Source organism: Solanum stenotomum, chromosome 8, assembly GCF_019186545.1.
Source record: "Solanum stenotomum isolate F172 chromosome 8, ASM1918654v1, whole genome shotgun sequence".
In the NCBI taxonomy this organism is placed as follows: Eukaryota; Viridiplantae; Streptophyta; class Magnoliopsida; order Solanales; family Solanaceae; genus Solanum; species Solanum stenotomum.
This window is the reverse complement of record NC_064289.1, coordinates 55464166-55479896: the sequence shown is the minus strand read 5'-3', so window position 1 is coordinate 55479896 and position 15731 is coordinate 55464166. Positions and strand designations below refer to the sequence as shown.

General features: G+C 32.1%; 4 protein-coding genes and 2 non-coding genes across 6 annotated transcripts; 3 read left to right on the top strand and 3 right to left on the bottom strand.

Annotated features, from left to right (window-relative positions):
• The first annotated feature begins 936 nt into the window (after positions 1-936).
• LOC125874160 (NEDD8-conjugating enzyme Ubc12-like) lies at positions 937-1488 on the top strand. Its single transcript, XM_049554999.1, has one exon. The coding sequence runs from the start codon at positions 937-939 to the stop codon at positions 1486-1488; it is 552 nt and encodes a 183-aa protein (XP_049410956.1).
• A 1800-nt stretch (positions 1489-3288) lies between these two features.
• Positions 3289-3864, top strand: LOC125874159 (NEDD8-conjugating enzyme Ubc12-like). Its single transcript, XM_049554998.1, has one exon. The coding sequence runs from the start codon at positions 3289-3291 to the stop codon at positions 3838-3840; it is 552 nt and encodes a 183-aa protein (XP_049410955.1). The 3' UTR covers positions 3841-3864.
• A 1376-nt stretch (positions 3865-5240) lies between these two features.
• On the bottom strand, positions 5241-5347 carry LOC125875305 (small nucleolar RNA snoR100). The gene has a single exon (XR_007447376.1). It is a non-coding gene; the product is annotated as a small nucleolar RNA snoR100 (small nucleolar RNA).
• A 106-nt stretch (positions 5348-5453) lies between these two features.
• LOC125875304 (small nucleolar RNA snoR100) lies at positions 5454-5560 on the bottom strand. Its single transcript, XR_007447375.1, has one exon. It is a non-coding gene; the product is annotated as a small nucleolar RNA snoR100 (small nucleolar RNA).
• A 1330-nt stretch (positions 5561-6890) lies between these two features.
• LOC125874136 (GDSL esterase/lipase At1g29670-like) lies at positions 6891-10781 on the top strand. Its single transcript, XM_049554973.1, has 5 exons — positions 6891-7178; positions 7903-8027; positions 8360-8605; positions 9491-9719; positions 9873-10781. The coding sequence occupies exons 1-5, from the start codon at positions 6935-6937 to the stop codon at positions 10100-10102; spliced, it is 1074 nt and encodes a 357-aa protein (XP_049410930.1). The 5' UTR covers positions 6891-6934; the 3' UTR covers positions 10103-10781.
• Positions 10782-11019: 238 nt separating this feature from the next.
• On the bottom strand, positions 11020-15269 carry LOC125874171 (chromatin-remodeling complex subunit ies6). The gene is made up of 3 exons (XM_049555013.1): positions 14992-15269; positions 11379-11446; positions 11020-11270 (listed from the first exon to the last, which is right to left on the bottom strand). The coding sequence occupies exons 1-3, from the start codon at positions 15164-15166 to the stop codon at positions 11139-11141; spliced, it is 375 nt and encodes a 124-aa protein (XP_049410970.1). The 5' UTR covers positions 15167-15269; the 3' UTR covers positions 11020-11138.
• Between the last annotated feature and the right edge of the window lie 462 nt (positions 15270-15731).

The following is a 15731-nucleotide window of genomic DNA, read 5'->3' as shown; positions in this document are numbered from 1 at the left end:
TGGACTAACCGATATATTAATTTACGATTATAATGTAGTATTGATAAGTATTCTTTCGTTCTTAATTTGAGATTCTGGATTCAAGCTTCAATTATGAAGTCGCTTTTGTTAAGGAGTGTTTTACCTCTATGTGAAATTTTCTGACACAAAGTCAAATTTAATCAAGTTGCGATACAAATATTGAACACCAGTAATTGAAAAACATTTTAGTAATATGTTTTGAGTCCCAACTTATCCGTAGACCATCTGAGCCCTCGATTCTCCAACTAAATCACCCCACAAGTTATAAACAATACGAAAAAGGTCTAAAAATATCCTCAACATATTCCTTAATTAACCTATTGATCCACTAATGCCCCTATAGTTCTCATATTTGATCAAATGAATGGATATTGGGTTATTATAAGGATAAATATGAGAGTGTCATGTCATCTGAATTTTACATAATAATGTTATTGTTGATTTTAGGAGAAAATGTAAGTCAAGAAATAACGATCGTAGCAATAACGGATCAAATAGATTAATTAAGTGCAATAGTGATCACTTAATCAAATAGGTTACGAATAATTCAACCGTTTTCCACAAATACTAACATGAATTTATACACATACATAAAATTCATTTCGAAACACAAATACTAAAAATCGAAGGTTGGGTTATTACATTTTCATTATGAAATAACAAATATTAATTTGGAGTACGAAAAGAATGACTTATTTATTACAACAAGAAAATAACATTTAAATGTTTTTATCTATTGCCAAATGTCCATTCCCCGTAAATTCCACTAATGACTCGGTCACATTCACAACTCCATCCACAACTCCAAAAAATAAAAAAAACATAACCCGATAAATATTGCGAATTTCCTCAAACAACTTGTTGTATATAATTAAATTCATACGTAATTAACATCTTAAACAAAATTACTTAATCATGATTAATTTAATCAAAGTTAGAGAAAAACAAAAAGAAGCTGCTGAAAATGCAGGATCAAAAACACCAATCAAAGAACAAACAGCGTCAAAATTACGTGTTCATAGAGATATTAGTGAATTAACTTTACCACCAATTTGTAAAATTGAATTTCCAAATGGAAAAGATGATCTTATGAATTTTGAAGTTGCAATTAAACCTGATGAAGGTTATTATCATGATGGTGAATTTCCATTTACATTTGAAATTCCAATACTTTATCCACATGATGCACCAAAAGTTAAGTGCAAAATCAAAGTTTATCATCCAAATATTGATTATGATGGAAATGTTTGTCTTAATATTCTTAGAGAAGATTGGAAACCTGTTTTGAATATTAATGCTGTTATTTATGGTTTAGTTCATTTGTTTACTGAACCTAATCATGAAGATCCACTTAATCCTGAAGCAGCTGATGAATTAAGAGATAATCCAAGATCGTTTGAATCCAACGTTAGGAGTGCTATGTGGGGAGAAAGTGTGCATGGCTTGACTTATGATCGTATCCTATAATGTGTTTTTAAATAATATTTTTATTGATATTTCAAGTACTAAAGTTTAGTTTATATAGTTTGGAATGTGTATTTATGTTTGCGTTTTATTAGTTGAAATATACTATTTGATAAGGAGTTTTTTTTGTTTGTATTGACTTTTTTTCAACTTAGCTTTAAATACTTTCTTTATTTTTTTGGGTTCTATATATCAATTGATTCTTACTCGAATGCCTAATGATGGTAGAGTGAAAGATAGATTTAAAGCTCGATTAGTGGTAAAAGGATACAACAAATTGAACGAGTGGATTGAGAGGATACTTTTAATTCAATTATTAATGCCACAACAACTCGTATTGTGCTATCATTTGTAACGGTTAAATAATAGTCTCTTTGTTAGTTAGATATAAAAAAATGCATTTTTGCATGTTGGAGGTCTCAAGTTTGAAATCCCTTGCTAGTGAAAGAAAGGGGTTTGTCTTCTGGGTCGAGGTCATCTCATCGGGCTTGCCTAGTGCGGGTTATCTCTCCTATGTGGTTTGCGAGCTATTGTTCCATGTGCGCACCCAAATGGTAGCGAATGCGGGTTTCCCTTAAAAAAAAAAAAAACCAAATGGACGAAGAAAATTAGCTCCATTTGGACATCGCTAGAGGTTCTACACTAGAGTTGGATGTAATTATTTAGTGTTCTACTATATTTTGTATACGAGATATGTGTTTTAATAGACGTTTGAATGTTGTTTTTAGAAATTCAAAAAAGAAATGATGACTAAAAAGTCTATTTTTATTAAATTTTAGCTCAAATAAATACAATGAAGCAAAAAACAATACAACTAAAAACTTGTTATGACTGAAAAATTACTGTTGTAAAAACTCTATTTTCTTAATTTTTTAAAAAATACTCCTAAGGAACATAAAACAAACAAAATCCCTAAAAATAAAATATTTAGCTGATTTTGTTATCAACTATCTCAAGATTGTAGCCTCAATCCTTAGGTGAGTTTTAGCACTTTTTGTTGAATTTGATACCATAGAGTTCCTTTACGACACCTAACCACTCTCTTAACAACCATCATATGCAACTGATCGCTAGCATAATTTAAATATCTGAATAAAACGCTCACAAAGAATAACATGTAAGGCAATGTTATTGTGAGATACATGAAGCATCCAATTAAACGTTGATATACTCCTTCAGGATCCGTGACACTGTTGAGTTATCCTACATTGAATAAAAAGAGATATTGGATGGTCTCTTGAGTTAGCTTTTAAGGTTAAATCAGACTCAAAATTCACTCTTTACATACACTGATATAACTACCTTCACAAGTCATAAAATACCAAACGAACCTACGATGAGTCCCATTTACACAAAATGAGTCCCTCAACTCAAAACGACCTAATAGATCATAGTAACATTTATGTTTTATAACTACAAAAAAAAATACATGATTAAAGAACAAAGTATAATTATTTATGGAGGGTTAGTTGAGGATATGACAAAAAAAATAATTGTAATTAGTAGTAGCTGGCAAATTTAATCATTTCCCCAGCTTGAACCTCGCTCAATCCATAAGCACGTGCAATCCCATCCCCAACTGAGACTACTCGACTGATTTCATCCACTTGAAAATTCGTGTAGCTTTAATACATGGCTAAATATTAATTTCCACAAAACGCAAATTCCATTAATTCCTCTAATGACTCGGTCACATTCACAACTCCATCCACAACACCGATAAATAATGCGAATCTCCTCAACTTATTTTATTAATTAAACTTGTAATTAACATCGCGAATAATATAACATTATTACTTAACCATGATTAATTTGTTCAAAGTAAAAGAAAAACAAAAAGAAGCAGCTGAAAATGCAGGATCAAAAACACCAATTAAAGAACAATCAGCCTCAAAATTACGTGTTCATAGAGATATTAGTGAATTAACTTTACCACCAATTTGTAAAATTGAATTTCCAAATGGAAAAGATGATCTTATGAATTTTGAAGTTACAATTAAACCTGATGAAGGTTATTATCATGATGGTATATTTCCATTTACATTTCAAATTCCATTTCTTTATCCACATGATGCACCAAAAGTTAAGTGTAAAGTCAAAGTTTATCATCCAAATATTGATTTAGAAGGTAATGTTTGTCTTAATATTCTTAGAGAAGATTGGAAACCTATTTTGAATATTAATGCTGTTATTTATGGTTTAGTTCATTTGTTTACTGAACCTAATTATGAAGATCCACTTAATCATGAAGCAGCTGATGAATTAAGAGATAATCCAAAGATGTTTGATTCGAACGTTAGGAGGACTATGTGGGGAGGACATATGAATGATGTGTATTTTGATCGCGTTTTATAACTTGAAATAGAGAATTTGAAGTTTGAAATAACACGAATTTTTAGATTAATTTTCTTTTTTCTCTTGTCTTATGTTTAGTCATGCATGGTTAAATTGATGCCCTGCCCTTTTAAATCATACTTGTTTTATTTATTAATAAATCCAATAGTAAGTTCTTCATTTTCAGTATGTGCATTATGAGTTTTTAGATTTAAATTGTATTTGATATACGGATCGAAAAATTACTGTCACCAAATTCTCTCCCATTTAATCTATTTGAATATAAAAATATAAGATGAAATTAATTATATTAATGAATATCAAAATATGTAGAGAATATTTTGTTCTTATCAAATTTAGAGAATAGTTTTTCAAAATTAATTGATTTAATTATGATTATGATACTTATCAATATAATATGATTTTGACATTTAAATTTTAAATAAGACACATATCTCTCATCTAGGGTGTTCATAATTATTGCTTAAAAAATCAAATCAAATCAATTTAAAAAATCAATATTTGGTTTGGTTAGGTTTAATTGACGCCAAACTCCCCACCATTTATTTAATTAACTTTCAAATCCATTACTTAAATTTCAATCCAACTATTAAAACTCTAAGGTGTCGTTTGGTTTGAATACTAGTTATGCTGGAATAAGTTATACTAGGATAAGTTATGATGGAATTAGTTATACTAGAATAAGTTATAATGAGATAAGTTATGTTGTAATAAGTTATGTTGGGATTAGTTTTTATTGCTTACTTGGTTTGTCATATTCAAACTAATATTCATTACTTTAATCCCTACTTCACATCATATAATCACACTTTCTATGATAAAAACTTTGGTACCTCACATCACATTCACATTTTCTATTAATTGAATCGCATCACTTTATGTAATAATAACTTTAGTACCTCAGGTCATATAGTGACGCTTTCTTTGACACGATAAGTTAATAATAGAAGTCCAATTGTATATTTTTTTCATTTGATTTGATTTAGTTTGAGAAATTTAAAAATTAATTTAATTTTAATTTTAATCAATAACCAAACTAAACTTAACCATGAACAACAACTCTAACTATATACATAGGTTTTTGCTATTATTTTTAGTATATATCAAGGTTTAAATGGTTCAAAATTAACTCCAAATCTTAGGGACTATTTACATTTTATTTTTCAAATTTAGTAAAAATCCTAAATTCTAATAACTTTGGTGAAAAATCCTAAATTGTAACTTCCAGTGCTTAGCCTCCCCTTTGTTTAAATCTTTAATTCGTTTTGTGATTAAATCGGTAAGTGTCAAAAAATACTTTTAAATTATACGAAATTGAACCAAAATACATTTAATTAATAATTAGATCTAAAAATATTCATCCAATAACATAATTTAAGACAATTATTTACGCTAATTATGGATGTGAGTCTAAACCAGGCCACCAAATCAGGAAGAAATCAGAGGTAGCAGACATGTCGACTCAATTAATTCAATTTCTGTACACATAACCATGCTTCCTTCATTCAAATTATCCAGAGCATCGGCTTAATTATGCACAGATCATATCTATTTTAACGATATTCGTCGAAAAATTATACTGTATATATAAATTAAAATAAAAAAAAGAAGATGAATGTGAGTCTAAACCAGGCCACCAAATCATAGAGAAATCAGAGGTAGCAGACATGTCGACTCTATTAATTCAATTTCTGTACATATAACCATGCTACCTTCATTCTAATTATCCAGAGCATCGGCTTAATTATGCACAGATTTAAAATAAAATTAACACACAAGAAAATAAAATGGAAGTATTGAAGCTTGAAATTATTGCTCGGTAAATCATAAGAGATGAGGAGAATATATATATATATAGGGAGCTGCTAGGGTTTAAGATTTTATGGTATGGATTAATGAAAAGCCCAATATTAGTTAGATGGGCTTTGTAATTTGTTGCTCCTTGAAGCCCAGATTTTCTTTTTTGGATTAACTTTGAAGCCCAAATTAATGTTGAGGAATTGACACAAACATACAACTATTATATACAATTGGCAATATATAGCCCAATATTAATTAGCAATTAAGGAGTCGTTTGGTAGGAAGTATTAGAAGAAATAATTCATGTATTATGTATGGTACTATTTAGTACTACGTTTGGTAGGAATTTTGGTATATGAATTAGTTATACATCCTACATGGTATTATAGGATGTATTACTAATACATTCCACTTGGAGGTATTAGTAATACATAAGATATAATATCATGGGATAAGTTTATGTAAAAATAAAAATATCCCTCAAATAATTTTGATTATTTTGTTTTTTTTTTTATGTTTTATATTTGTACTAGTAAATTTATTTAAATAAATTAGTTTACAAATTATTTAGAGAAAGTTGTTTGTTACTAAATAAATCCAATACAAATCAATACAATATTTTGAAATGTGAGTTGTTTAACATTTACTAATTAAAAAGACAAATATAACACCACATGACATTTGTGATCTTAATTAAATGTATTATTTGTTGATATATATATATGCGCGTGCACGTGTGCCAAAGAAATAAGAGAAAAGGGTCAGAATTAACTTATTTTTAGATAATTCAAAGGAGAATCTTAGTAATTCAGAAAATATTTGAATTAACTTATTTTTAGATATTTTTTACTTTTAAGCATTTTTTAATTTTCTGAGACACAATAAGCTTAAAAAGTAACAAAAAAAAAAAAGGTACCTACTTTTGACTTTTGGCTTAAACTATTAAGTCACTTAAAAAAAAACTTATCCAAACACCCTTTTAGTTTGTTGACTAGTTAAACTTTCACTTTAACGGTAAGAATGTAATTTCACCATATAATCCTCTTACCGTTTTCCTTATATCCAATTTTTATTTTTATTTTTTTAAAAGGAAAAGGTATCTCAGATTTGTTGCAAACACTATATTGTGTGGGTTTGCCATCTTGCAACTACTTTGTCCTTCATAGCCTATCTCTGCCCGCAACTATTGGAACAACATTAATTACGCCTCAATCTCCTACAAAAAATTTTTTTTAAGTAATCATCATTTTCATTTTTATCTTAATTCTTCTCTCAAATAATATCTAATACTAAAATGATTGCTCGTGTTAATAACGTAACAATCACTACAATATTGATAATCCTGAACTTTATAATATTAGTTCATGGTGCATTAAAAGTACCTTGCTATTTTATTTTTGGTGATTCATTACTTGATAATGGGAATAATAACAACCTAAATACAGAAGCAAAGGCTAATTATCCACCTTATGGCATTGATTTCCCCAATGGACCTACTGGACGATTCACAAATGGACGCAATATGGCTGATATTCTTGGTCAGTTTCTATTTTTGATATTCCGATTAATTTACTTTGATTCTTGTAAGGTCGATTAAAGAGGGAAAGCTTTTTCTAGCAAGATTTTTGTCATTTTGTTGCTCGAACCCAATGCCTTTAGTTAAGAGTGGATGAGGTGTCATTTTTGTTTTACATATAATATATTTATATGTTAATTTTTATTTTAAAAAATATAAAACAGAAAAAATAAGGTCTCTCGTCAAAGTTGGTTTTGAGCCACTAATATTATTGAGTTGCCCTTGATATTAGTTAACACAACCAATTCATTCTTAACTATGACATTAAAAATACAGGGTACTATTCCTATTCTAATACATCTTATTTAGTACTATTCCCCTATTCATTTAATACAGCCAACAAAATTGTCAATAAAAAAATAATATCAGTATAACTAATCTCAACATATGAATATATCTTATTTAATACTATTTTTCTACACCTTACCAAATGACTACTAACTTATTTGCATGGACAAAGCTAAGGTACCCGAATGGATTCATTAAATCCCCTTATTTCATCGAAAAACTACACTACGTGTACCCTTGTATTTATATGTGTGTTTTATATAAGTAGTAAATGTTGTCCTTGACTTTTTTTGTATGTTAAATTCTTTCTATTTCAAATTTCTTAAATGAAAATCCCGATTTCGTTATTGCTTATTTGTTATTAAATCTTTTTTTAAAAAAAAAATATATATTCACAGGGGAACTGCTAGGGTTTGATGACTACATTCCACCTTTTGCAAGCGCAATTGGTAGGGAGATCTTGCAAGGTGTAAATTATGCCTCTGGTTCGGCAGGAATTCGTAACGAGACGGGAAGTCATCTTGTAAGTTATATACAAACACATATCATGAATTTATTAAATTTAATATAAAAATTCAATGGCATAATTTTTTTCGGTTACTATCTAACTAATGATTTCAATAGTTTTTCAATCTTTAATATGTCCCCTATATGATCAAACTTTTTTCTAGTTAATCAATTACATTTAACCTACTATCTAATGAATGATGTTCGTTTACATGTGATAAGACTAAAGTTCAGATAAAAATGATTATACAACCAACATTTTATCTTTTTATATTTATATAAACTTTAGTCAGATAAAAAACAATGTAGACAAGTCTAACAGATAGAGTTCGATAAATTATTTTACAGGGCAATCGGATATTTTTGGATTTGCAACTTCAAAACCATCACAACACAATTTTACGCATGGTTGATTTAGTGGGAAATAGAGTTGCAACCAATGCACACTTGAACACATGCTTGTATATTGTTGGAATAGGCAGCAATGACTACATCAACAACTACCTTGTGCCCAAACATTACTCAACAAATAGTTTGTACACACCAAGTCAATATGCAACATTATTGGTACAACAATATGCTCAACAACTAAAGGTTCAACATTAACTTCTTTCACTACTTCAATTTTTCATTCTTAACTTGCAAATTAATTTAGAAAGTTTTCAAAGATTATTATAGTGTTAAAAGGGTATGTTGTTGTTGTTGTTGTTGTTTTAAGAACATTACATTGCTAAAAGAGTAAATTGTTACCTTTTTTTCTGAACTATGTGAAATGGAATATATTTGTCCTTCTTGGGGTTAAATATGTTCTTGTAGTTACTAGTTGGGGTCGAATTTGCCCCTGAACTATGCAAAATGGAATAGACTTATCTACCATTAATAGTTGTAGTCAAATTTGCCCCTGAACAATGCGAAATGGAATAGACTTATCTACCATTAATAGTTGTTGTCAAGTTTACCCCTAAACTATGCAAAATAGAACAAAATTGTCCTTTGATAATAGCTGGGGTCAATTATGTCTTTGTTGTTCTTAGTGGTGGTCAAACTTGCCCCCGAACTATGCGAAATGAATCAAGTTTGCCCTTATTTTAAAGGTGAAAGCTTAGCATTAGGTGATGTCATGTATCACACAGTTAAGGATGATTTTTTTTTAAAATGGAAGAAAAATTTGAGACCTTTTACCTAGTTCAAGGGCAAATTTGGACACTTTTACCTACTTCATTTTGCATAGTTTAGAGACAAATACTAAACAAACTACTTCTAGATGTCTTTGAACTTTTGCTTTTGAATTATAGCACAATCATGATTTCCTATATACTGAATGATTAATTAGCATCGCCTATATCGCTATATATATACTATCTCTACAAGTAGGGATAAAGTTTATGTACATTCTATCCTGTTCAGATTCAACTTGTGAAATTACACTACGTATGTTATTGTTGTTGTAATACGACTATATATTTGGTTTGATGCTAGACTTTATATGAAGATGGAGCAAGGAAAATAGCCCTATTTGGATTGCCCCAAATAGGTTGCATTCCACAAGAGTTACAAAAACACAATACAAGAAAGTGTGTGGATTCAACAAATGAGGCAATCCAACTATTCAATGAGAAGCTCAAGTCTCTTGTAACTGATCTGAATACCAACTTCCCACAAGCAAAATTCACCTATATAAACATGTATAGCATTTCATCAATTATGAGTACGTACATCAATCTAAAGTTTTATTTTTCTCCATTTAAAATGATGTTATAAGTGTATAGAAAATCTCGGAACCAACAATGTTGTTATAGAGACGTTTGACTATATAGAGAACGACTCTTTAATCTATAAATTCTATATATTTGTTTTGCAGGTACTCTTAGTTTCTTGAATTATCCATGCTGCAATGTTTCGACAACAACGGCTGAAGGACAATGTGTTTCTGGACAAGCTCCATGCCACCTTAGGGCAGCACATGTGTTTTGGGATAATTTTCATCCTACAGAGAATGGGAATGTAATTGCTATTATGAGAGCATACAATAGTTTTCTACCTTCAGATAGTTATCCTATGGATATTAGTCATTTGATTCAAAGTGGATAATAGCTGATCTGAAGTTTATTGTTAGGACAAATAGATTTATGGTTTAGTCCTAGTAGTCTATCGGAAATAGCTAGTCTCTCTAGTTTCTACGTTAACAAGATAGAGGTAAGGTTGTGTATACATCACCTCTCGTGGAATGGAATTGCACTGGGTATGTTGTGTTTTTAGATTCTTTTGAAGCTTGTAATGATCTGTATGTAAACGAGTTGTTCTCCAATTTTGGGCTACAACTAATGGAAAGTCCAAAATGGTATGTAAATGAGTTGTGGATATGACTACCTAAACTTTCACTGTATTGGTGAGGGTTCGTTTCTCACCTTGTAATCTTCTCCCCTCATTTCCCCATCACTGTGAGATTATTGGAGAGCTGCTTGCGGAAGAAATAAGTTCCTCTAGTTATTCATGGCTTTCCTAGCGTAAGAGGAAAGCTCGGAAGAGAAAATAACCCAATCTATTCATTTTGCTACGGGAAAGGGTTATGCCCGAATCAGAAGTCAGAGAGCTCTCTTCTCTTCAAGAGCAGCAGACAAATCAAACCCATACTGTGTTTAAAAATTTGGGAGAGCAGAGATAAGACAAGGTGGTGAATGACGAAAAGGGAAGGCCCATCACGTCCTTTTGAGCGTGCAAGTTGTTGGCTAGGAGGACTGGTAAAAGAATGAAACTTCCATGGCCATGGTTAACAAACCAATTGAGGAAGAACAATCTTTCTCAGCATTATCAGTCCTCCCTAGTTCAGTAAGAACGAGAATTACGGAGAGATTACCAGCTCTGGAGAGATGAGAGCGGAAAACTCATCGGAATCCATGATTAGCTAAGCACAGATTAGATAAGCAGATGAGTTTCCAGAGATCAAAGAGCCAATTCAGTACTAAATCCCCATAGCAATTTTACGAGATCTAACAAAACTAGGCTACGATTTATTCTCTTAGTACAAGTCAAAGTACAGTTATGCACCTGAGCATTCAGAAACGGCAACTTCAAACGTCCACTACTTCCCACATTAATTTACAACTATCTATTCTGCGTTCTGCACCTATCTCAAAACAACAGCTGCATTTCTGAGAGCCAAGTACCTCTGAACATAGTCATTAGGGAGAGACCTTATTGCCTTGAAAACCTCAGTATTAGCATAACGGAGTTTAGTTCTTGGGTCAAAATATGGTGCCTGCATGCCAAACATAAAAGACATTGGTGGGAATGCACAATAAAGAATCAGAAAGCAAGCAGACACTTAGACCATATAATCGTAGAAGGCACTCAGTTGAAAAGGTACCTCGAATCCTGTTATGTCGCATATCTTTTTGCCTGGATGCATAGAAGGTGGCGTTTCAATGTTAACATCTGCGGAGAAAGAGCAAACAAAGTCAAAACCTTGAAATATTCCTCAAGCTACGAATTATAGAAAGGAATATATGCAAAATAATGCCTCTAAACTGGGAAACAAATACTCTGTTGGTCCTGAAAACATAATTTGAACGAACAAGTTGTCCAGTGATTGATGATAACCGTGCAGCATATAAACAAGAAGGATATCATTTCCCCGTCTACAATTTAACTCAAAATATAATGGTCTGCAATCACCTTCTAGCTAATAGTCAAATGTCTGGGGGTTCGGAGACTGTTAGCAAATGTTCTGTGATGTTGCTGGAAAATGCAGCAATTTTCAAGGCGATTTTCATCAGGCTTGACAACAATAGCGCAATGCCGAAAATGCATCTAGATTACACAACCTAATTACTAATAGATCTTAGCAAACACATAATGCTATCCCAACCATTAGCAACCACAAAATTGCCAGAGCACTAAAAGTAATAGCAATATCTGATCTGCCTGAAAGAGTTCTTCAAGCAAATTGGGTAAGAGCTATTACTACATGGTCAGGGGAACGTGGTTGCAATGGGAAATAAAAACTGATGACATGATTTGCAGCTCAATGTGTCCTAAGAAAGAAAATAAACCAACGCTCCGCATTGAACTGAAAGTTCTTCAACTCCTAGGTCTCACAAAAGTTGAAGTGTATTGAGTCGAGGAAATGACACAATCAATCTTTTTTTTGTTAAAAGTAGTATCAATGATGGGTTTAGTAATTTGATTGTCATGATCTAAAAAGTACAAAATTGAACTCAATCTTTATCAAGTTACGCAACAAGAATTCAATAAATTGTTTGGGCATTTCAGAATGGATATTAGATGTTATAATCAAAAGCAGTTTTACCTACATCTATTTTTTGTCAATATGCTCATTGGGTATGTTAAACCACAATTTTCAACCAAGTCAGCAGATCAAACTCAGTAGCAAACCAAAACCACTCGACAAAGGTTGGCTACCCATCAATTTTCTCTTAAGGCAAAGAGAAATATTTGCATACAAACAGAATCAATATTCAGCAACTGAACAAAACTGAATAAATATACCTACATTTTATATTCTCATATAAAAAAATAAACTTATATTGCCGAAACCCAGAATGCAGCTCCATTCTTCATTACAGGCAAACAAATTGAAGTGCTAGACACATGATTCAAGATCAAAGTACTATGTATCTTAGTCTGCTTATGCCACTGATCTCATAATGCCCACAGAAAATTAAAAACAATAAAGGTTGATAACGGGAAATGAAAATGTAGCAATGCTATAGTTTTTTTTCGAAATTAAATATTTTTTTTGAAATTATGTAGCAATGCTATAGTTATGCTAAACATAACATGTTTGCATGAGTTCATCTGACATTTCCTTCTCCATCGACCACAATCGATCATCAATGGAGAAAGTTTAGATTATATTTCTTAATATTGAGAGAAAATGGGCATGAGTGCAGTTCAATCTTGTGGTGTATACGTTTGTAGTGAGTTGGACAATCACTCATTTCTTTTGTATTCAGAGTGAGAACCTATCTAATGGATAGGATAGAGGTCTTCTAAACCTTTGGTAACTGTATGGGTTCAAATCGTATTGGACACAATCTATTTCCATATATATCTTTTTTCAGATTTCGATAGCAAGAAAGAGGAACAGCAGTCGCGGTCCGTAAGAGAGGAAGGAGGCCCTCCTCCAGGAAAGAAGGAAACTAATTCTATTGAGAGAGTAGCAAAAGAACTCTACTAGCCTAGAGAGGCCTAGAGCCGTAGAAAAAACACCTATTTCTGTACCGGTTACGGAAGAGCAAAAAGGGGGTCAGATTTATGCCGATGGCAGCAAGAGTATGTCACAAAGCTTGTATTGCTCTACCACAACCTGTTTCACGGTTTAGGCAGCTCCCATTTCGCCTACCACTGAAAAAAAACGAGAAAATGATCAAATCGTCCTTAATGTATAGGGTTGGACTAGTTTGGTCACCACGTATTTTTGCATCTCCCAGCCTCATTGTCATTAAAAACTGTTCACCTAAAAAACAGCCTACACCAGCGATCTCATGCGATCACCATCACTGCAGCAAGACAACACTATTCACCACCAGCATCGAGGATTCATTTTTATTTCTTCTCACAGACCAGAGAACTCTCATATCTCTGCACCGACAGTCACCTATAAACCTCATTCTACCTACCTTTCCATTTCACTTATACATACAAGTTGTGCAGCCTATCATGGCTTTAAAGTCAAAAAAGGAAGAATAACAGTTGAAAGAGGAAAGGAAAAAAGAATTCTAGAGCCTCAGCCGAGAAACAATCAATGGAGATATAATATGTTGTTGAACTTTCCTTTCCTTTTTTCTTTTTTCTGCTTCTCCTGGTAGAGATCCCCATTTGCCCAAATGTGGGTGTGATGTTCTGTGTTCATAGTATCCCAAAAGAACAGCATTTATAGGTTAGAGCTTGCAGGAAATGCAATCAAGTAAATCTTATTCTCTTGCCTAGCCATGTGTCAAGCAAGATTTATATGGAGGACAAGATGCGAAAAGTGAGACTAACATGGTTCATGCATGTGAAGAGGAGATGCATGGACACCCCAGTATGAGGTGTGAGAGGTTGGTTATGGATGGTTTCAGATAGGTAGTTGTAGGCTGAAGAAGTATTGGGAGAGGTAATTAAACAAGACATGATGCAACTTCAGCTTATCGAGGACAGGACCATATATAGGAGGCGATGGAGGATACAAATTAGGGATAGAGGGTGAGTTATAAAGTTGAGTGTTGTCTTAATCACCCTTCCATACTAGCAGACAGTAGCCGTATATTACTCTTGTAGTTTCTTATTATTTCATTTCTGTTACTATTTAATGTTTTTTGTACTTCGATTATCGTATTATTTTATTGTAGGTACTTTTCCATATGCTCTATCATGCTTTCTTTAGTATATTGTCTTGATTGCTTCATTCTCGTTGTTTTTTTTTTCAAACTGCTTCATAATGTTTTTATTTGAGCTAGGAGTCTATCAGAAACAAACTCTCTACCTCCAAAAGCAGGGTTAAGGTCTGCATATATACTACCCTCCCTAGACCCCACTTGTGGGATTACCACAGCTATGTTGTTGTTGTTGTTGGGTTGTTCTGAGCTTTTGTGTTTATGGCAGCCACCAGAGATACACTTGAAACACATCCCCATTACATTTACTCATGGTTTTGACTCTATTATTCATTCAACATAAGCTAAACCTAATAACAGAGTCCTTAATCGACTAGCTAGCGAACTCACTCGACGGGCGTTGTCATTGAGAAGCTGAGAGTGGAGCTCATGAGTAGATAACGGACTATTTCAGTTAAGAATCATACATTTAATGCAACCAAGGACCATTTCCATCATTTTTTTGAAAAAAAAGACTCCAATACAACAGCAGGATGAATTAAGAAACTGGCAATATAAATCAATAAAATCAACTAATTCAACAATGAGGTATAAATTCAGAAAAAATGTTGTAAAAATCTTAATTGGAAGATCGAAACTCACAAGTAGGTAGCTGAGGAGGATAATTTTCGTAATTTTCTGCTTGTATAATCTGCTTGAGATGCTTCCAATGCCGCCCTCTAGCTTGTCCTTTAGGGTACTTGTCGTACATCTGAATCTTCTTAAATTTCATGTGAGTTGGAAGTACTAGTTCTGCTTCTAACACTTCTCGCTCCATTAATTCAGTTCCGACCTCCGATTGGTGACGGCGATTTACGGTGGTGAAGTTCCTGCCGATGATTCTCCGACGGGGAAATAAAGGGGTGCCAGATGAGGGGAATTAAAGCGGGTTTTACATATTGGGCTTGGATCTTAATCCGTAATGATGTCTATGGGTTATGATCTTTTCTTTTTTTCCTTTTTAGTCCCTTACAATTAAACAATCATTATCTTACATTCTTACTTATAATTAGTGTAAGCGATCGTAGTCAAATATAATAGAGTAAATTTTAGGTTTAGCAAACATAAAAATCATATTTGTATGTTATAGTTATAGTTTGTATAATTGCGCTCCATTGCAAATTTTATGTTTGCTATAACTATTAATATGTATATTTCGGTATACATATACAAAAGAATCAGTTGTATAATTTGTTTTCGGTATACATATACAAAAGAATCAATTGTATAATTTGTGTTTGTATAAAGCGAGAAAAAGAGAAAGACAAAAGAAAATTGGGCAGGGAAAGATCTGTATTTATATAATTATAAGTGTGTAGGACGAAAATATATGTATTTATATT